General features: G+C 34.0%; 1 protein-coding gene across 9 annotated transcripts in view; it reads right to left on the bottom strand.

Moving 5' to 3' along the window:
* Positions 1-24,084, bottom strand: part of LOC136026493 (zinc finger protein 37 homolog) — a 101,633-nt gene that overhangs the window by 39,558 nt on the left and 37,991 nt on the right. For all 9 annotated transcript variants that reach the window (XR_010617313.1, XR_010617314.1, XR_010617311.1 and 6 more), the window contains 3 exons: positions 16,972-17,095; positions 12,578-12,744; positions 6,373-6,753 (listed from right to left, as the gene is read on the bottom strand). Coding sequence is in view for 1 of the 9 variants with exons in the window: in XM_065703116.1 (XP_065559188.1) it covers positions 6,373-6,753; positions 12,578-12,744; positions 16,972-17,095 (672 nt within the window). In the remaining 8 variants the exon portion in view is untranslated. The remainder of the gene's footprint in view (positions 1-6,372; positions 6,754-12,577; positions 12,745-16,971; positions 17,096-24,084) is intronic.

The following is a 24,084-nucleotide window of genomic DNA, read 5'->3' as shown; positions in this document are numbered from 1 at the left end:
GGGCCTGCGCTATTTTTGATTTATGTAAATGATTTTTTTTATGTAGTAAAAAAGCAGAAACTTATTAATTGCTGTAGACTGTGTCATTCTAAGCCTTCCCTTGCCCATAGTGCCAACTATAGTTCACCCTCTTCTGATGTCCTTGTTTGTTCTGCTGATGACAGCGCACTTGGCACTTCGGGAAATTGCGAATCTGAGCATCGATTAAACCTGGAAAATTTATTTGAGAGAGTAATTTTCTGGTTTGATGCTAATTAACTAGTTTTTTGATATTTTCGCATGTTTCTCAGATTTATCCCCAGTTATAAGAAATTCATCAGCCAAATGAGATACTTCATAGATCTAAAGATTGATATATTTGTTTTTTGGGCATTCTTTTTGATGAAAATTTGTCTTTCAATCATCACATTGATTTGATAAAAATGACGATATGCATGAGTCTCGGTATTTTAAGGAAACTTAAACATATTTTCCCTGGATCAATTTTGAAAATCTTTTTTCACTGCTTGATCCAATCTTACGTTTCTTACTGTCCAATAGTATGGATGCCAACCTTTCCTTCATTGTTAAAACCACTTCCTAAGGGTCACAATAAAGCTAGAAACCTCATTAAGGAAACTAATCTTTCAAGAGTTATCTCAATGCTTGATCTCGAGTCACTGTATATTCTTTCGTGTGCATGTTTTACTCTTTCTCAGCTTCATGGTGACCTCCCCCATCCCCTAAGGCTTCTACCATCTTTCACCTCTGATAAGAATAATTATAATCTTCGCAATACCGAAAATCATATTCAGGTTCCTTTTACTCCTTTTTTAAGGTCAGATTTTAATCCTTTAATTGCGAGTCATATTGTATGGAATAAGTTGCCGGAATCAGTCCGAAGGTGCCACTCATTCGGTTTGTTCAAAAAAATTGTTAAAAACTCTTCGGCCTCTTAGAGGTTATTTATCTATTTTTATTTTATTGGAGTCTATTTAATCTCCTGATTTACTCAACTAATTTAGTCTATTCAATCTATTAGTTTATTTAATTTTGTTTTCATTAGTTTTCATTTTATTTATATTTTCCTTTCTTCTCATTTTTTGCTCATCTCTCTGTGAGTAAGTGATTATTTAAATTTTTTTCGCATAGTAAGTTACTCGTTTATCTTCCCCCTTCTTTGGACGCCAAAGAGCCTTTGGGGCTCTTTAGCTGTAGCTCTTAGCGTTATGTCTTAAGCTGTGCTCAAAGGGCGGATAATCCAGGGAATACAAATTAGGAGTACCTAAATGAGATAAAACTGTCGCGCTGATCCTTACTTTAACAAAAGCTGAGCAGAAGGGTTTCAACAATTGTTTTAAAATTTGGAGAATGTCAGATGCGACATTAGGCGTGACAGCGATAATAGTGTCTACATCAATTGTGTCTGCTGAACAGCAAAAAATTCAAAATTTCAACCCCATAGTATTAAATAGTGAGAGAAGAGCTTGGTCTTGCATGTATTTTTTAAGGCCTCTTGAGGCCTTTTAAGGCATATACAATGATTGGTCGTGCAAATTTTAGATTGGAGTTATACGACAATTTTTGGCAATATTATATACCAGCTATGGAAATCTGGTATATTATTTCATAAAGCCGGACGGCCAGCAAATTAACAGTTGTTCAATTGCTTTGCAAGGTAGGTGCAACCACCAATCGATGCTTGTTTTCTATTCTTTCCAAATACATCAATCGTTTCCTTCGTAGATTCTATTTTGAGCCCTTGAAGAAACATCTTGTTTATCATTGTCTAGAAAACAGATTCTAAAATTTCTGAAAACTATCGTAAATCGCCAAAAATTCTTATTTATTTCATTTTTAAAAATGTATTTCTTCACTTTACCGCAACTCTCCTTGGACGGAACTATATATAGCCGATTATGTGTATTCCTAAAGTATCTAGAAATAGTACTACTCTTTTTTCCCCATCGATTGATTAGCATCCACCGTGAAATAATAAAGATAAAAATCGTAAAATATAGTAGGAACATACGTGGCGATCCATATATTCTTCCATCATGGGGGGTAGTGATAGTTCAGGTGATACGAGTTTAGGAATAAGGCAAGTATTTTTTAATTGTTTTAAAGTAAAAATTGGTTTTTTTAAAAGTAGATTGTAGGTTTTTGGTGACCACTTGCACTGGCAAGCTAGAAGGGCTTAAGGGCTCAGAGTCAAATAATTTTTTTTTTGGCATAAGAAGAGAATTATTCACAAGCACTATTATTGTTTGCGACAATCTTTTGGAAGCAAATTTTATCCTTTTTATGCAAAACAAAAAACAAATCCAAGTTCCTTTTTTTGGTTCCTTTTTTTGGTTCCTTTAAAATTTAAGTCTTGTTACACCACATGTTTCGATCATCGATACTCAACAACTGGTGTGTGTGCTTACCACTTAAGTGGGTATTAAGGGTTTCTGAAATTGTTGATTAAACACCCGAGGCTAATAATTCAGAAGATAGATCGAAAATGAGACACTGTATGTATCCAACATATGGTAGTTGATTTTCCATTCAAGCAGGTATTTAAGGATTTCTGAAATTGTTGATTACACAAACAAGACGAATAATTCAATAGAGAAGTCAAGAAGACAAATTTTTGGTCGTTCGTAGACGACCTAACTGGTCCAGTATGTTGAATGTAGGTGGTTAGGTAGGTAGGTAGGAATAAAGGTAGATAGAGTCGGTAGTTTGACAACCAAAAAAGGTCAAGTAGTTAGTGAATGTCGAGAATTTAATCAAACCGTTACAAAAAAGGAAAAAATTCCCCTTCAAGATATTGAAAATTACATTTTGACCCCCTCCCACCCTGTAAATAATCATGAACTGATACCCCATGATCGTATATATGTTAAACGGAAGAATTAACTGAAGAAGTTTTTTGTCCCTCCGCCCGAAAAAATTCTTTCGTAACCATGAATTCATAAGAAATTTTTAAACATTTCTCCTTTACCATGTAATATTTAAATAAAAACCAACCTGAAGTGGTTATTATAAAAACCAACCTGAAGTGGTTTTTATAAAAACTAACCTGAAGTGGTTCTTATTAAAACCAACCTGAAGTGATTATTATAAAAACCTGCCTGAAGTGGTTTTTATAAAAACCAACCTGAAGTTGTTATTATAAAAACCAACCCGAAGTGGTTTTTATAAAAACCAACCTGAAGTGGTTATTATAAAACCAACCTGAAGTGATTATTATAAAAACCAGCCTGAAGTGGTTTTTATAAAAACCAACCTGAAGTTGTTATTATAAAAACCAACCCGAAGTGGTTTTTATAAAAACTAACCTGAAGTGGTTCTTATTAAAACCAACCTGAATTGGTGTTTTTTATTCTTCAGTTGTTAATTTGTTATTTCTTTTGTTATTCATCAGCAAAATCTCCGTTTCAAAACAACTGCCTTAAAGAAAGAATTTTTCTCAAGCAAAGCAAATTATTGCCTCTTGTCAATACAAAAAAAAAAACAACAATTAACTATTGAATCGGCTTTTGGTTGTGAAGGAGAAAACAGGAAGGAATTCAAACTAATAGACAGCAACCAGGTTAAAATAAGGAAAGAAACTCAAGGCTTTAAGAAAAAAAAAATAAAAAAGTAATTTAGATTAGCAAGTAGCATTAACAAGATATCAGAATGAGATACAATGCGGAGTGGTCTACCAATAGGTAAACTCTTCTTTATAAATTATTCGACTCCTCCATATGGCGGCTGACCTCTGGCCTATACTATTCCTACCCTACTTGTTTTATCAAGTAATGGGTGTCTGCACATTAAAATCTTGATAAAACAAATGTATTAGTAATTCTTACTTTATATTTTCCTCTAGTGGCACCAAAAATCTTATGCTTTAATGTTATATTAGAAAGATTTTTTTTTTTAATCTAATACTGCCAGTATTTTATTTTCTTATGAAATTAAAAATGAAAGCAAAAGACAATTTAGATCTCTAGGACTCTAGGACTAGAACTCTAGGACTTGTAACATGAAGTTTTTGGGTGCAATTTTTTATTTGTTGGGAAAATTGTGAGGTTATTATAGTTTTAGTTTGTTCAAGCTAAACAAGCTAAAACTTTTTAAATGTAGTAACAAATTACACACACCATAAAGCAAATTAATTACTAATTGGAAATTAAATTACCAGGGAAGTAATTTGTATTTAATTACAGAATAAGTATTTAAAATACTAATCACACTAGCTACAGAACTCTTTTTTCTAAGAGCGTACCGTTTGTGAAGAAATTTTTTACAATTTTTTTTTTTCAAAGTTGGGAATCTGCTTTCAACAAAAGAAGTTTCTCAAACTTCTCATCTCCATACTGATTTCACTTTGCGGTGATTACCCGACCCCCAACAGAAAAAGACGATCTACCAGAGCAGACGATGCTATGACAGTATTGGGCTATAGGAAAATTTGCTACGTCCGGATATTCTTTCAAGGCCTCAATCGAACAGTTTTATCGTACATGAGGTTCAATAATTGAACTGAACTTTCATGTTGTAGCCAAAAGAGGAATCCGTAATCGTCCCAACAACCGTCAAAAATATCAAAAAATTCATTGGAATCGGTCAAAGACACTTTGCCGGCATCACACTCAGTCAACTGATCATCAGCATTCACTAGCAAAATATATATTTCATTTCGTCAGAAATCACATCAATGATTCGGTTGCGGAAATCTCCCGGTATCTATCTTCCCTTAAAACCATGGTTACTTCCACTTGCTATTGCTAGCCTAAAAATAAGGTTCACTTAGCAAAAAGTTTCTTATTTGGGTGGTGCATTAAGGGGGATGTCTAGGCATGTATAAAATTGTAATTTAAGAGGTAATAGGCTAATAAATATGCTTTTGAGAAGTAATTTAAATCAGCTAGCTGACATGAGGATCCAAAAAAGAGTTTGCCAGAAAAAAGTAGCTTCTAGTGTACATTGAGGTTCTGAGGTTTTTCTAAAGCATCTAAGCTAGTAGTTCAGCTAAGATATTGTAAGAAAATTTAGACTTGAAGGACTCATTTAGTTCAGTGGTACTGAAAGCAGACTTGGGCCTTTTCACCTTAATGAGGGTTAGGTTGGTTAGAATGGTGAAATTCTGAGAGAAAATAATTAGACTTCCTAGATTTCGGCTTCTTAAGGCAGCTTATTTGGAGAGCTTGAAGGACGGTAGACATGATTCGTGGCCAAATCAGGTCCAGAAAATACTGGACCTTTATGGCCTTTTAGAGATGCGGAATGAAGGAAAAGGCCAAATGGGTGAAAGCGTGTCAGTATGGAAGGAAGTCCTGCAAACCCTGAATGACCAAGAAATCCAATAGTGGCAAGCTCACAGGGACCAATCTATGTCTTTGAGTTTTTACTCCCAAGCAAAAGATTGTTGGAAGGAAGAGGTTTATTTTAAATTTGGGTTGAATAAAGAGGATTTGAAGAATTTGTTGTTGGCAAGAGGGGAGAGCTAGGACTTAGGTGAGAGAAGGGAAATTTTGGAACAGTTTAGGCTGGTGACTGGTCCCTATTTTTGTCCTTTGTGTGGATGTGAGAATGAAAACTATTTCATTTTGTATCCGAGCGTGATGGTTAATTGAGCAGCTGGCTGAGAGGAACGCATGCGCTATTTAACAGTTGTGTAAGCTTCTTCGTTTAGGGATTAAACATAGGGAATCATGTTTGAGGGGGTAGCTTGTTTCGGTTTTTAGGTATTAAATTTTATTATGATTGGTATTTATTGGTTAATATGTTAGACCTAGACGTGCTTCTTTTTTTGTCTTTTGTTGTTCTTTTTTTTTCTTTTTGATTTTTATTATCTAAAGTTGTATTTTGTTCCTGAGCTTTGTTTGTATACTGTAATCTGTGTTGCGATGGCCCAAAGACTTTTTGCAATAAATCTTATCTTATAGCCGATTGCTACATCTTAAAATAGCCCCATTTTTTCCCCACCGATTGGTTAGCATCTGCCGTGAAATAATAATAATAAAAATAAAATAAAATATAAAATATAGTGCGAATATACATCGTAGGCCGTATATTCCTCCATCATGGGGGTTGATGGTAATTCAGGTGATGAATGTTTGGGAATGAGGTAAGTATTTTTAATTGTTTTAAACAAAATATTCTGATTTTTAAAAGTTTTTTTTAAGTATTTTGTATTGTGATTTTTAAAATTTTTGTGGTATTTTCATAGAAAAAATGAAAAAAAGAAAATTGCCCCCACCCCTAAATTTGGAAAAATAAATTTTACCCCCCATCTCCTCAATTTTCACGAATTACTACCCCCACATGCAACGCCTAACATCTTTTCTTTCAGTATTCTTGAGTGTGATTAATATAAACTAATGACTAACGATTCTCATGACTGTATAAACTTACCATTCTAGCATGTTTGCAAACGTTATTCTTGACATTTGCCCTATACGAGCAGAACGGACATCCAAAGGGCTTGGACGCAGTATGCACAATCTCATGCCTTTGCAACTTCGCAAAAGTTTCAAACTCCTTACCACAGACTTTACAGTCAAATTGACGCTTCTGATGACGCAGTCTTAGGTGGCTCTGTAAATATCGGTGGACCTTGAATGACTTTCCACAGAGACTGCAGAGAAAAGGTGTTTGGTTTACGTGTTGGGTCATGTGGGACTGGAAGAACGAAGCAACTATAGTTTTGTTACAAACAGGACACTCGACCACTTTCTTCCCGTGACATTCCCTTTCGTGGATCCGTACTTCTCTCAGTGTACCAAAAAATGAACACTAAAAGCAAAAATAACAGTGAATAAGGACTGCATAGGGGGCCCACGTTAAAAGAAAACAGGCAATTATAAAAAAATTAAATCAATAATATATTACAATACTTGCAGATAACAAGTAAATAATTATTACGTTTGTAAATAATTATTATATACATTATTTTTTAAACTTCATAGTTTTAGAAATACTTTTAAATTATCTAAATTATTTCGATGGTTTAATTTGGATTATTCGTTTTAAATATAATCAAACATATTCTATTAATTTACTATTCTGTAAGCATTTGTTTGGCTCTATTCACATGAGACCTCTTTTATTCAGCCACCTTGTTTGACCGGCGATTATCACACAACCTGTACAGTATAAAAGATCCAAAGGCAAACTGGCCAGCCGTGACAAAGCAAAGAAATGAATATAAAGGCGACAAACGGGTCTAGGGCTAGTAAATGAAAGCGAAGAGAAACAAGAAAAATCCAACGGATATTTGGCCCGTATATAACAAGCGTCTTCAGCGTAACAAAAGAAGAAACTAGAAACTAAAAAAAAGTATAACTAAAAACATAAATAAAACTAAAATAGAGTAATATATAATATACAATTACTTACATTTATGATTTGCGGTTACCTTCATCAAATACACGAAAATAAGCATAGGTACTTTCGTTTGTTTAATAAAGATAGCTGCAAATTGTAAATATAAGTAATTGTATATTATATATTTTATGTTACTCTGTTTTGGTTCTATGTATAGTTTTTAGTTTGAGTTGCTAGTTTTTTTTTGTTTTGTTTTTTTACACTGAAGACGCCTTGTTACATACGGGCGAAATATTCGTTAGATTTTTCTTGTTTCTCTTCGCTTTCATTTACTGGCCATAGACCCGTTAGTCGTCTTTATATTGATTTCTTTGTTTTAGCCTACGAGGTGTATCATATAGACAAGAAATACAAACTACAAAACATTCAATGATGTCAGTTATTGCAAGATGCATACAAAGGAAGAAACAAATGCAAGCATTCTTTTTTGGAAGGGGGAGGGGGACTTTAAAAATAAAAAGTTGACGAAATGGGCATAAGACACTATAGGAAAAAATAATATATTCTCTAAGTAAGTGTACCTTTTCAGATTATTACCCTTTAGTATACAATAAGATTAGCATACAACAGGCTAGAATATTTCTTTAGTTATATTAATTTTCAAATAAAAAATAATTCTTAAACAAAATCACATTCTTGTGACAAAAAAGACAATCGACATCTTTCTTACCGTGGTAATTCCGTCAGGGATTCAAACTTGACCCCAATATACCAACCAAGAAACACAAAAAGCAAAAGAATAAACAAAAAAAGGTCAAACACGCATATGACACATTCCTAGGTTACAGAATTTTTTTTTGGAGGAGCATGGTAAGCCTTAGAAATGCTCATTCGATTAAAACTCTAGTAAAGACCCTTATCCTAGATTCAAAGAGAGCTAGACAATGAAACTTGCCGCCACAAGCAATAATTGGGAGGTGCATGAAACCTAGAATTTAAGATTGGATTCTTAAATTTGTCTCATTGGGACATCAGGAAATTTTATATTACCCATATTGTTATTGTTATTGTCATTATTGTCAGCTACCATATGCAATATTTGGAAACTGCCTCAACAAAAATTTTGGTTGCCAATATATTTACCCAAATTATGGATTTCTATGTCGCTAAAATTGTCATTCTTATTGTTAAATTGTCATAAGAACCTAGAATTCAGGATTTGCGAATTAGGATTGAATTCTTAAATTTCTGTCATCAGGACACAAGCCAGAAGGGGTTGTCAGATCTAAAACATCTTGGTTAAGTGGTCTTTTTTTGCCTTTTCGGTGACAGGATACATTCCGATCTCAGTAGGGGAGAGGGAGGAGAGGAAAAGAGGGGTTTCAACTCATGTCTTCATGACAACTAAATAAACAGGTGTACTATGGGGAACGGAAAGAGGAAAGAGTTAGTCTAATAGTTATTGTGCTCCTTGTGCATACGCCTGTATGTTACAGACTAAGCAAAATTTAGTAAATATTTCTCCTACATACAGTTTTTCAAACTACAGTTATGGGTGGAACTAAAAACTTCACTAGATTTAGTTTGGAATAGATATTCGGTTAAATATCTTTTTTTAAATATTTAATCAAACTAATACAACAAGCCAAAGAAAAGGAATGGGATAAAACAATCATATACCCATGTTGCATACCTCGGTAAGCAACGGTACGGTAGCTTCTAATAGACACCATTATCCTAATAGCCACCAATATCTAATATCTAGGATTCCCGACAGCTTTCAGTAAACGGTCTGAAAACCCAGCTTTATTTTCAATTGGATATTTTAACTGAATATCCGTCTTTATTCATTACTATCCTTATATGGTACATCACACAGGAAAAAGCCAATCGCCTTTTGCTAGTAGGATCAGTAAAGAAGAAACCGCAAGGAATCAGATAGCGAAGTCAGGGTCCTATGGACCAGAGTTCGTTCTTTAGCATAAATTCCCGTTTAACCTTCATAGGCTCATACACTCTAAACTAACACGTTCCATTATTCAAATGACTTTACTTTAGTTTATAAGGATATAAATATGTGTTTGGCAACTGCTGCCTCATTCCCTTCGATTTTACTGCTCCAATTAATCCAATTAATCCATTACATCCAATTGAAATTATTTGTGATCGGATCAGATTAAAATAGGATGTTAACAAACAAATTCTTTCTCTTGTGCTGCAGAAATAATAAAAGCAAAGAAATTTTGACTGTTTAAGTAAAAATGTAATATCAACCAAAAAAGGAAGCGCCCCCGGGTGGGCTCGAACCACCGGCAACGCGTATTAACGAACAACTGAAGGCGCAAGATCGTAACCCAACGCGCAAGTATGTAGAGTAAGACATTACGCTAAGAAGGCTTATTTGTTATGTGCATTATACTACTACTAAAAACTCACTGCAGCACCAAGCCGCCTGAGGCCAACACAGCTACGCATGCTCCTCCTCCAACCTAATCTATTCAAGGCCTCCCTTTTTACACCCTCCCAGGAAGTTCCCATTTCCCTTAAATCTTTATTTGTACAGTGTCTAATTTATTGTATAATGTATTTATTGTATGATGTGCTTTATACTCTATAATATGTAAATATGCGTGGGATCCCTTTCACTTTGGTCTCTCCAGCCTATAATCATTTTTGATGGAACTGATGAACTAACTAGGCTAACAAGGTTTCTCTAACACTTTGATCTCTCAAACCTGTAATTGTATGTGATGAAACTGATGAATTAACTAGGCTATCAAGGTTTATCTAACACTTTGGTCTCACAAACTTGTAATTATATTTGATGAAAGGGGGAGGTTTGCTAGCTGATAAGTGGACGGTGGTGTCACTCCTCTCTGTCAACTTGTACAGACGGTTGTCTAATTTCGTATCTTCCGCTCTTCTTCAGTTGTCTTACTGGAGAGAATCCTCCTACGATGGTATCCTGCAGTACCATGGATATAAATGCAGATACCATCAAGAGTTACCAACTGAAACTGTTAAGGCGATGTGACCGGACGCCCTTTTCTATACTGACCGTAGAATGATATTATAAACTAACGTTATTAAAACGTACGTCATCGCATAGTTTTTAATCTTAGCGTCATTTTTGACAACCAATCATTTCATTCTCCATCAAATTGTGTGCGAAGATGCATTTATTTTTCAGCATTTTTTACTTTGAATATTGTGTCTTGTTAATTATAAAAGCGAGTAGATGAAGCAATTTACGTTAAATGAGCCATTAAAGAGCTCTCTATGATGTTCCATTTCACTGATAACAGCTGAAAAAAGAGGGCACATAAATTCTTTCCATTCAAAATAATGATTTTTCTTGTTGCTCAAATCAAGGGACTATATTTTGGTCAAGGCAACTCCAGTGGTGTACTTTTTTCAATCCGATGCCATTTTTAGGAATTTCAGTCTATTTGTATTGGTTACTTTGGGCCGTGGTTCATACTTTACTAAGTTACAGCTACCACTGCAACCACGAACCACTACGCAATGTACTTTTTTTTCGACACACTTCTCAACATTTACTTAAAGTTTCAGCTTAATACCCTGTCTGAACAAAAGGCAACTTGCATAAGCTACAGGCCTAACCAAGGAAGTTATGAGATCAGAAAGGGACATAGGGCACAAAAAAAAGACAGTCGACAGTTTTATTACCGCGGTGATTCCGTCAAAGATCTACAGGTGACCCAACATTCCAACAGAGGAACACAAGCAGCAAAGAATAAACGAAAAAAGGTCAAAACACATATAACACCTTCCTAGGTTACATTAAGTTTTTTAGAGGAGCGTGGTAAGGCTTAAAAATAGAAAAAAAAAATGTAAATGCGAAAAATAAATATAAAATAAATAGTAGATTCATTGCATTCAGACTCCAACAAAGAACTTTGCCCTAAATTCAGAGAGATTAAGGCAAAGAACTTCGCCGCTAAAGGTAATATTTGTAAAGTGCTTCAATAAAAGTTTTAGTTGCCTATAGATTTACACGGGAATTTATTATCACCAAATTCTCATTGTTATTGTCAAATTATCATAAGATTCACGATTTTAGGATTTAATAATAAGGATTGGATTTTTAAATTTGTGTGGCCAGAACATCTGGAATTTTATATTACCCAAGTTGTCATTGTTATTGTCAAGAGTCTTGAGAACCGAGAATCCAGGATTTACGAAATAGGATTGGATTCTTAATTTTCTATCATCAGGGCACAAACCAGAAGGGTTTGCCAAAACTAAGCCATCTTGGTTAATAAAAAGAGTTAGTGTTCAATTTTTTTTCCTTTTGGGTGACCAGGTACATTCTGACCTCAGTAGGGAAGAGGGAGGAGAGGAAAATAGGGTTTTTAAATCATGTTTCTAGGACAACAACATAACAAGGTGTGCTATGGGGAACGGGAAGGGAAAGAGTGATTCTCCTAGTTATTGAGCTCCTTTTGCGTACGCTTGTGTGCTATATTCTAAGAAATATTTAGTGAATATTTCTCTTACATACAGTTTTTCAAACTAGATTGATGGTTGCAACTAATAGTTTCCCTACATTTAGGTTGGGGTAAATATCTACTTCTACGGCACTATTTTTGATTAAGTTATTTAATCAAACTAGTATAATAAGCCAAAGAAGAGGAAACCAACAATGGTGTATGGGCACCAGCAGGGGGACAGAGGGCATGGGCCCCCTGTAAATTTGGGACTATAAAGTAATTACAAGGAAACTAAAGGAAGAAAGAGCTGAATAGGGATAAACCATGGAAAAAATTTGGGCTGCCTGCCAATAGATTTTTACCCTTATTTAAACAAAAAAACAAATTTTTTTAACTGAAAGTAAGGAGCGACATTAAAACTTAAAACGAACAGAAATTACTCTGTATATGTAAGGGGCTATTCCCTCCTCAGTGCCCTGCTCTTTACGCTTAAGTTTGAGTTTTTCTCTCAACTTTTCTTTTTAAAACAGTAAAAAACTTTAGCGTTCTATGAATCAGTTGTATTCTGGTGGCTCCAAAGTTATTCTGCAAAATTTCACGTTTCTAGCTTGAATGGTTTGGCTGTGAATTCTCCAGAACGAGAGATAAATATACAGACACATACTTGGTTTCACATCTATACTACTACTACTACTACTAAAATTTCTCTTATTCTGCAAAAATTTCTCGTTTCAAGCTTGAATATTTAGCTGCAAACCCATTCCAAGGACAGATAGATAAAAAGACAGATATAAACTTGATTCTATGTGTATAGACTAGAAAGAGTTCTAATGAGATACCTTTGCACAGCTGACACTTCCACTATGTTCGTTTCTTGTGTGTTTTTTCAAATGAGTCCCATTTCTGAACGTGGCTCCACATGCTTCACATAATAAACTCCCTCCACGTTGTTTCCTACATCCTTCAGTCAATTGCTCTCCACCCAACCCTTCTCTTCGTTCATCTCCTATTAAAAAGCGAAGAAATCAAGACATTAAAGGGCAATAAGGAAGTTGTATTTGCACAGTTTCAGGGGGTATTAAACTGGGATGGGAGGAGGTAAATACATAGGGAGTTGCAATAAGGGGATGTTATTCGACAGTTGCAGGTGGCGTTAAACGGGAAGGGGAGACTTAATAAGGAAGATTTAATTGTATAATTTCAGGTGGCAGGAAATGGGAAAGGAAAACACTTCCAGATTTACATTATGAAAATGACTTGAGTACTCAAAGTTGAAGCCGATTTTTTGGTTAGATTATCATAAACTCACCCAAATAACACCCGATTATTTCTCTTATATAATTAGATGTTCTAGATTTCTCTCGTCAGGCCCTACGTCTGAAGGTGTTCTGATTTTACCTGCTCCTCTTTTGATATTCCAGGATGAGAAATCTTCTTCTAAATTCTTGTCATAAAAGTACGTTGAAAAAGGGTCTATCCGACCAAATTTAAACTTTGTGAAAAGAATGAGCGGCCGCCTAGCTTTACTTTTTGGATGTCTAGGCAAAATATTCTATCTGCAGGGATTGGAGGGGGCCTTAAATTAATGTCTTCACGATACCCATCAGAAAATGTAATCTGATCTCACTCAAACTTTCCAGGAAATAAGAGCTAGTGTTCAAGCTCTTCAAAGGATAGGATCACGATACAATCTTAGAACGGGATGCAGAGGGTAGGAGATCCTATTCAGGCCTACTCATAAAATGAGTTATCGAACCTAAAATAAACTTGGTGAAAAGTATGAGTAAGTGTCTTAACGGTGGCTATTGGGTTTTTGCACCTATTCCACCCTCTAAGAGGATAGAGGCTATTTATACATTTTTCACCGTGACATCTAGCAGAACAATTGGTTGAATATTAAACAAACTTGGAGGAGAGTAAGACAGCGTGTTCTAGTTCTGCTTACTGGGAACTGATCCTGGCTAAGTAAAGGTCCATAAATTCTTATCTAAGACATTTATTTGATGGCTCATATGGTCTTACCAAAGCTTAGTGGGAGCTAAGAACAAATGCCCCAATAGTTTGTTTTTGAGAATCAGGATCCCTCCGCATTCTTTGGAAGGAGGGGAAAGAACACCAAAAATTTCTAGTCGTCAGACGTTTCCGATAAAGCCGTCATATCTCAATTAACATCATTCGACATAAAGAACTACTGTTCTAACTGCGCCCATTGCATATCTAGATCCATTCCGACCTCCGTGAGGGATACGAGAAGAAAAATCCGAAATCTACTATCAACTCGTTTAACAGAATTGGACCTCATATCCCGCCCAAACTGGAAGAGATTAAGAGAAAGCTAATTCCTCTGATACTGGATTTGGCAGTCTTTACCTGACTCGACCATTGATGTTTTTCCTCAATTTTCAACATCATCACTGCCATTAGAATGAATATCCACTAGCAAGAGTTGGTGTCCTACTTGCACCTAATTCTGGCATTAACCCGGCCTCTCTGAGTAAAATTAAATTACAAAAAAAGATTTGTTTTCAACTGTAAGCAAGAAGCGACATTAAAACTTAAAATGAACAGAAATTATTTCGTATATATATATATATATATATATATATATATATATATATATATATATATATATATATATATATATATATATATATATATGTATGTATATATATATATGTGTATATATATATATATATATATATATATATATATATATATATATATATATATATATATATATATATATATATATATATATATATATATATATATATATATATATATCTATATATATAAAAATAAGTTGTCTGTCTGTCTGTCTGTGGATCAGGTGACGTCATGTTTCTGTGTCGGCTGACGTCATGAAATTAGTTGTCGTCATTTTTGCTATGGCGGTGACGTCATTAATGGTATTTAAGACATGCGTTCACGGAAAAATGTTTAATTGTAAAATGACTGAAGAACCTACAATGGCAACAGCCGAGGAAGCTGCTCAAAGAGTCTATGCCAAAAAACTTGCTGCTGATAGAGAAAGTAAGAAAAGAAAGCGTGCCGAGGAATCGCAAGAACAGCAAGAAAACAGGCTTGCAGCTGATAGAGAAAGTAAGAAAAGAAAGCGTGCCGAGGAATCACAAGAACAGCAAGAAAACAGGCTTGCGGCTAAAGAACGCAAAACCGCGCAGTTAGATGAAAATCCACCTGGAAAGCGAGAGTCAAAACATATCAAAACTGAAAATGATAGCGATGATGATTGGGTTTGGGATTTTGACTTGGATAAGGTCATCAATGCCTACCAGATTTAAGTTAAAAAACAAATGTTCGGCGATATGTACTTGATAGTGACGCTGAAAAATAAAGAAGAAAAAAAACTGAAAAAATGTAAAAAACTAAAAAAACTAAAAAGAAAAAACACTCAAAGATAAATTACAGACCGGGACACAAATGACGACCGACACAGAGGGAATATAAATGACGACCAGGAACCTCAAAGAAAAATTACAGACTGGGACACCCGGACACAAATCACGACCGGGAATATAAATGACGACCGGGACGCAGGGACACAACTACAACGGGGACGCCGGGGGCACAGGCGGGATATATAATTGACGACCGAGACACAGGGATTGTTTGAATAGAAATTACAGACCGGGACATCGGGACACAAATGACGACCGGGACACCGGGAATATAAATGACGACCGGGACACTCAAAGAGAAATTACAAACTGGGACACCGGGACACAAATGACGACCGGGACACAGGGAATATAAATGACGACCGGGACACAGGGACTCATCATTAGAATAATGAGGTATAGATCTGAATACGGATTGTTTTTCCCATGGACAATTATATGTTGCATGTTCAAGAGTCAGTAAACCTGACAGTCTATTTATATGCATAGACAATGGGACAGCGAAGAATATTGTATATTCGCATGTTTTACGTAGTTAAATACATATATATATACATGTATATATATATATATATATATATATATATATATATATATATATATATATATATATATATATATATATATATCTATCTCTATTCACAGGTGGGACACAGGGACACAACTACAATGGCGCGTAACTAATATGGCACGTAACGACTTACGCACGCGGGGGGGGGCTTGGGGGGCGCGAAGCGCCCCACCAACTAGGTTTTGGGGTGGCGCGAAGCGCTACCCCAACAGCTAGTATATATATATATATATATATATATGAGTATATATATATAGTATATAGTATATATATATATATATATATATATATATATATATATATATATATATATATATATATATATATATATATATATATATATATATATAGTATATATATAGTATATATATATATATATATAGTATATATAGTATATATATATATATATATATATATATATATATATATATGTATATATATGTACATATATATATATATATATATATATATATATATATATATATATATATATATATATATATATATATATATATATATATATATATATATATATAGTATATATATATAGTATATATATATATATATATATATATATATATATATATATATACATATATATATATAGTATACATGAACTAGTATATATATATACATATGTATATATATATATATATATATATATATATATATATATATATATATATATATATATACAAATATATTACAAATATTATATTACAGCTATTAAGTCTATATAGGAAACGAATGTCTGTTTATGTTTGTGTCGTGTATTCATCACTACACTCTTCATCCGTTGGCCAAAACCACTTTAAGAAGCACATTCTTGCGTAGTTTTTAGTATACCCCCCCCCCCAAGGCTGGCTTAATCTTTTGTATACTTTTCGCACAAGAACACCCAGCTGGTAACTAAATAGTCCTAACCGAATTTTGTATGTACTTTTGGATTATAGTAGACCTAACTTACTAGATTTGGTTTTTGCAATTTTTCCTTGATTTAAATCAAATTTTTGAAAATAGTGTTCTGCGCTCTTTTCTTAGTCGGGTGGTAAACCTGGCTAGAACCAGCTTAAAAATTACGACGATTCGCTACGCTAGAAAAATATGTCATTCATATCCGTTGGAATCAAGTCTTCTACTTCATGGGTACACGCCATAACTAAGGCTATGGCTAGCGCCAAATTGGGGATTTGAAATTGCATGGTGTCATGAATTATGAAAAAAAAACAACAAAAAAACATACTAGTGATATTTAGCTCCTCCAAGCAGCGATTTTGAGATTCAATGGGATACTGAACACATTTATTCGTCAAATCCATTTGCCTGTTCTTCTTATAAAGCCTGCCACGATCAAATATGTCATCAGACTGAAAAAAAAAACATGACCAGAATAATTCTCAGGAGAAGGTCAAAACATATTCAAAAGAGAAAAGTTTAAAATAAAGATAAAAAATTATTTTTAGAATGGCATAAGCAAGCTAAAAAATCCCTAATTTACATTTCTTCTCACAAAAAACCCATAATAATGCAATACAAAAAAAAAAAAATTGAAAAGTTGAAAATTTTATATAATTATAAAGCTTATTTAAAGATTGCCTTCATAAGCAAACAATCCGTAACTCATATTTCTCGTAGGAAAAAAAAACGATAGAATAATGATGCAATAAAAGAATGTAGAAAAAATAATAAACACACACTCAAATAAACTACCCACTACCTATACCCTTTAGTTGTTCCCCCTACAAGCACAGGCCATAGACCTTTTATGAGGCCAGTTATGATTGAATTGAGATTTTTTTGTAAATTTTGAAAAAAAATTGATTGATTGATTGACCAAAAGGTAAACGTTTAAAATAAAGAAAAAATTGATGATCATTGGTATTTTTTTCGAATGGCACTTTTTTCAATTTGGTATTTTTTTATTTTTTCCATTGAAAAGAAAAAATACCGTAGTCGTATACATGGGGATGACAGATCAAATTTAAAATCAGCAATATTTCATTTGCTATTAGAAGAATAAGAACAAAAATTTGGCACTTATAAATTCAGCAGCATTTCAGTTTTAATTAGAAGAACATTGATTATGAATATTCATGAATATGATTATGAATATTGATTATGAATATTGATGAATTCAAGAACAGTTGATGAACTTTTTAAGTCAATGGACCGGTAACTTGCTTCGACTTACAATTCTGAAGAAAATTGTACCACCTTTATTACTCAGTATTACAAAATTCAAGAATAGTGAATGAACTATTTGAGTCAATAGACCAGTAACTTGCCTTGACCCTGAAGTGATAGTTTTGTTTAGTATAAATATAGTTTATTTTGATACGTTAATACCTCTACTGATGATGATGACCGACAATGTCATAGAAAAATCTAGAGCCTTTATATATTTTGGTTTCACTGTCTAATAAAATGGCTTGCTCCTATTTGGAAATCTTATTTGTTTTGTCATTTTATGATCAAAATTGATTTCGGAAACAAAGAATTCCGAACTTGCATTTCTCGTAACAGAAGAAAAGAAAACAACATTAAACACAGTGTAATAAAAAGGTGGAAAATTTAGAAACTCAAAAGAGACCAACAATCAAAAGAGTCTGTCATTTGAAATCAGTAGGAGAGAAATACTTTATAAACTACTGCTACTACTAATGACAACCCATCGCAGCACCAAGCCACCTGAGGTCAACACAGCTACGCACACTCCTCCTCCATCCCAATCTTTTAAAAGCCTCACTCTTTATATCCTATCAGGAAGTTCTCGTTTCTTTTAAATCTTTATTTATGAAATCCTATTACCCAAGACAAGGACGACCTGCTTTCCGTTTAGCCCTAGACGGTTGGCCGAAAAGGGCAATCTTCGGCATTCTGTCATCTTTCATCTACAGAACGTGGCCAAGCCATCTCAACCTTTCTTTCATTATAACCATAGAAAGCGGGATTGAATCACATTTTTCGCACAGCCTACTGTTTGAAACACGGTCAGTCAGCCGGGTACCCAGAACAATCCATAGGCAATTCATCTGGTAAACATCTAGTAAATCTTCGTCCGCTTTTCCGAGCGCCCATCCTTTAGAGCCATATTTGACCACTGTCATCACTGTAGCTTCCTATATTCTCATCTTGGTTTTCAGACTTATCTTTCTATTCTCCCAAACTTTTTTTTAACTGTAAAAAAATACCCCGAACCTTGGCTATTCTACTTTTAGCATTTTCACTGCTCCCACCATCTTTACTAAAAATACTACCAAGGTAAGTAATGCTACCCACCTGATCAATCTTTTCGTTACCAACGTCACATTATCGTCTTCACTTATTCCTAGCCTTAGTTACTTAGTCTCTTTAACATTAATTTTCAAATCTATTCTAGCACCCTGAACTCACAAAACCTCTAAAAGTTCATTCATTTTGCTCACACTTTCATCTAGGATGCTAAAATCGTCATCATAATCCAAGTCCAGGAGATTTTTTCTTTCACATTTGATTCCGTGATCTCCTATTGCCTTTCTTGGGCTCCTTAAGAAAAATCCCATCAAAAATGAGCCATATAAAGTGGGATAGAACAGAACCCTGCTTAACTCCTGATTTAATACAAAACCAACTGCTAACCTCATTTCCTACCATAACCGCAGCGGTATTATTCTCATACGCAGTACTAATCGTTTTAATGTATTTTTCTAGTATACCATATAAGGATAAGACCTTTGCTAAAGCTCTTCTATCAACATAATCGAACGCTTGCTCATAATCTATAAAACTGAGGACCAATGGTGTTTGACAACTAAGGCACTTCTCAATTATTAACCTAAGAGTGAAAATTTGGTCGACACAACCTCTACCTTTTCTAAGACCGCACTGTTCTTCTCTTAAAACTTTGCCTACAGCACCTCTCAGTCTAAAAAGTATGATACTACTAATTAATTTGCTACCTACAGAGACCAGACTAATGCCTCGATAATTACGACACTCACTCTTATCATCTTCCTTATACAGTAGGTTTTCCTAGGGTCTCCTAATTAAGGTTTTCCAAAAATCGTTGGGTACTTCACCTTTTTCAAAAATCATGTTCATAACCTTCAGTAGCTTATTTTTAACCTCAGAGCCACCATATTCAAGAAACTCATTTACCACACTATGAGTACCTGGAGCCTTAAAAATTTGCATAAAGTATAAATCTTCAAAAAAAGGAAAAGGTTAAAAGGTTAAAAGAAAAAGACTTCAAAAAGGTTAAAAGACCGAGACACCATAAAGAGGTCTCTCCCCGTTTCATATCAAGAAACGAGTTCTTTTCTAATCATTTCGTCAATCATTTCGTCAATCATTTCGTTAATCATTTCGGCTATTGATCCCTTCAATTAACTGTCTAACATATTTTTAAACTTAAAAGCGAGGCGAGCTAAGAAACTAGTGGAAAATCAGGTATTTTTGAAGTTTCTAGGGTCTAAAACTAATTTACTCAAAAATATTATTCATGCAGATAATTGTCACCCTTTATTTTTTTTTTTTTTTTTTTTTTTTTATTCTGAAAAATACAGCTATGCAATACGTTTCCAAACCAAGAACATGTAGCCATCTCTCAAAAGCTCTCCGATATCAAAGGCGCGTTACAACTTGATCACAGTCTAAGATGACGTGTATAGCCTTTGATTTTTTTTTTTTTTTATCAAATGCCATTCTTCAACTTTTTGACAAACATTTATTTACTCATCAAATCGAAAATAGGTGAAGCCAAAGATAAGAAGAGAAATATCACTAAAGAAAATAGATAGGAACACAAAAAAATGAACTGACAAAAAAAGAGGGAAAGATAAGACCAAAGAAAAAGAAAAAATCAAAAAAAAACCTTGGAATTGAAACAAAGGCTGATCAGAATTGGGTTAGCCTTGTTTTCATGTTAACACGGTACAAAAATAAAGAAAATAAATCCCAGAGAGTCTATTCTTAGGTCATTACTTTTGAAATTTCCCATGGGAGGGGGATGTTCACACTTCGAACCTCATTTAAGACAGGATTCTGACATTTGACTTTTTTAATTAGACATTTTGTCTAATTAATAATATTTCAGATAATGAATACGGTTCATTTGAAAAGTTTAATGAAATGAGAAAATTCCAAAAAAAATCGGAACGAGATGGACTTTTCCGGAATTATTTCCGGGAAATCTGTAAGAGCTACGGAATTTTGTGCTCCGGTTCTCGAAGAGACAAATGAAAGTTCTACATGAGTTCAGCATAACTGTATTTCTAACAAGTTTATTTCCGAAGCTAGGGTCGTCTTAACTTGACGCCAAACATCGAACGCACAGTTTCTAAGAAAAAAACGGTTTTATTTTTTTTTATGGAAAACTGTTAGAAATTTTAGGAACTTCTCTGGAACTTTTTTACTCTGTTTCACGTTTCCCTTCCCTCTGAAAAATCTCAAATTTTTAACTCTTACCACTTCGGAGCTACAGGTCGCTGATAACGGTGAAAAAAAAAAAAAAAAAAAAACTACAAAAGCAGTAGTGTTGCTCCGCAACACAATTAAGTTATATTTCAACTTAACATATGCTTAACAAGCTAAATTCCTGTGTTTACCAGCAATAAAGTTGTCAAAGAAAGGGCAGGACCCTTTCCAACAAAGCAAACCTAATATAACAAAGTGATTATAGCCCTTTAATAGTAGTTTAACATTTGCTAAGTAGACCAATCCCACTTGATATTCGTAAAAACTTAAACTTTACTCGTATTCTGATTGGTAGATTATCTTTAGCTGGCCAATCATGGACCATTCTAGACGCAAAATAGCTTACGTTACGGCATAATATCGCGAACCATATTGGCGCTCTCAAAACATTCCTTAAAACCGCTAAGAGTCGCACTACATAGATGTTACTAAGTAAAATCGACTTCTACTTAGCACTTTACTTTATCTACCTTAATCGCAAGTCACAGAAAAATCAACACAGCAGCAACAAAACAGAATTTCTGGATATACCACTAATCATTTGGAAAATAAATAAACAAGTTTTCAATAGAATATCTTTCACGCTTGAACACAGCTTGAACCTCCATTCCGTGTTTTAATCTTTGAATTGTCTGCTTATGACAATTACTGACGATTGTGATGATTTTCGACTATGAGTATAAGGGTTTTTATGGATTTTTATGTCATCCTAGTGTAAGAGGACTTGTTTCAGTGTGCAAGGTTATACTCAAATTAAGGTAACTTAACCACTCAGTGAAGTGAACTACGTACACAGTGTATGTAGTGTACACAGTGTGGAAACCTTCTATAACAAAAATTATAAAAACTCTGGAAAAGTAGTAAAGGAGAGAGAGAGAGAGAAAAAAAAAGAAAAAAATATTCTCAGAACACACAGACTGAAAAATACAAAACTGGAAAAATACGAGAAATGAAAAAGGAAAATTAGAACAAACATAATCATAAAAAGAAAAATAAACAATTAGAAACAGTTCAACATACTATAGAATATCTTTATAGGAAGGATATGACAAGTGATGGACCTAGTTAATTAACGGTGCCAATGGAAAATTAGGAATTTTACTATTCCTTTGGAAACGGTTATGAACATCTTCCATTTTATGAAGTATAATAAAAATAATAAATACCACGGAGGCAATCGTAAAAAAAAAACTTTACAAATTTAAAATACACTGAATTAAAAGATCTTTTTTCTCTACAGGGGAAAAACAAAACAGGGACCAAAAAGAAAATATGAGGGCCAAAGAAAGCCTTATAAAGGTGGCCTAGTGAGCGTAAGTCGAACTGATCTTTCACTCGGGCAAGTTCTCCATATGTCTATCTTACTTTTTCTTTGAGACTATGGATTATGAGATGTTTAGTATCGCAAATAGTTTTGCCATAAGGAAGGCCAAAATATCTTTTTCTGGAAAGATATTTTTTTTTCTGGAAATACAGTTCTATCTATATTAATAGAAAGAGGACCTCTAATCTCTCGATTAATACCAAAAATTAAAAAATAAGTTTTTGGCGGTGCAATTATTAACCCTATTGATTTTTAACTCCTAGAAATCGAGATTACAGCTTCCTGCAACCCAGATAGATTCTCACCTAATAATAGGGTAATAGGGTCATCAGCGTATGAAATATGACTGATATCAAGGCCATCTAGAGTGACCAAAGTATGCAAAATCGTTGTAGCCAAGCGAAGACCAATATTGAAAATTGTAGGACTAATCACAGACCCCTGTTTAATCCCTCTCCTAAGGGGCATCTTGCTCGAAATTGGACGGGCAACTCCGATTCGAGTGGTGGAACTTTTGTACCATGACCAAAGAGACTTGCAAATGAAAGGATTAATCACAGATTTCAAGAGAGATAAATGAATTATGAGTCAATAGGAAGTCAGATGCTCCAGACATATCGAGTGCACAGGCCAATAATTCTTTCTTGGAGTACTCATACTGACGAAGAAATGAAAGAAATGTTCCGTGAGCATTCTGAACACCAAGACGTCTACAGAACCAGAACTGATTATCCCCCGTACTTGCTCTATCATAAACATGGTCAAAAATATTTTTTTCTAAAAGCTTCCCAAGACTTGATCTACACAGGCATGGCTCTAACAACTGACACCACGATTCTAACAGCTGCCGCCACAGAGGACTCGTTTTTCATGTGGAGGATTGTCTTATCTTTCTTGTTAATAAGTCTCTTTATACCATCTACTTTTAGATTTTTTATAAATTCCCTTTGTTTAAATCTTTGTAGATCTTTGGAGAAAGTTCAATATACTGCTGATAAGTGAAGTATATACGGATGATGAATAAACTAATTATTGAAACCCATTTTTTTGAAAACTAAGCGTCTTGAACCGTCATTGGAAAGAACTAAAAAAATTAAACTGAATATTTTGATATACAATGTTACGAATTCCTGAAACCTCAGCAATTTGATTTCACTGTAATTCTTATTTTCAGTGTTGTAACTAGAAAAGAAAATATTTGTAATATAATTTGTTTTCATTAAAGCGCAAATGACACAGTAGGCTTTAGACTTTTAGTGTTAGGGAAGGGGGTAGGAGCCAAACTCTCAATTAAACAAGTAACTAGTAGAATACAATTATTTTAATTAAACAAGTACTGCGAGCAATTTTAAAAAACCTACTCAGTTAAGTAAATTGCCAAAGAGCATGTCGGACAACAGTCATTGAAAAAAAGAAAACCACCGTGTTTTACTCCGTTATGAAATAATATGTTTCAAAATTTTGTCGGTTTCTACATTTTTCTTAATGTATCTTTGGAGAAAATTCAATATACGGCTGATAACCAATCCAACCTCCATGTTCAGTCCATGTTTTACATTTCAACCCCATACACTATTC

Source organism: Artemia franciscana, chromosome 4, assembly GCF_032884065.1.
Source record: "Artemia franciscana chromosome 4, ASM3288406v1, whole genome shotgun sequence".
NCBI classification, from domain to species: Eukaryota; Metazoa; Arthropoda; class Branchiopoda; order Anostraca; family Artemiidae; genus Artemia; species Artemia franciscana.
Note: the sequence above shows the minus strand (reverse complement) of the source record. Positions and strands in the feature narration are given on the sequence as shown.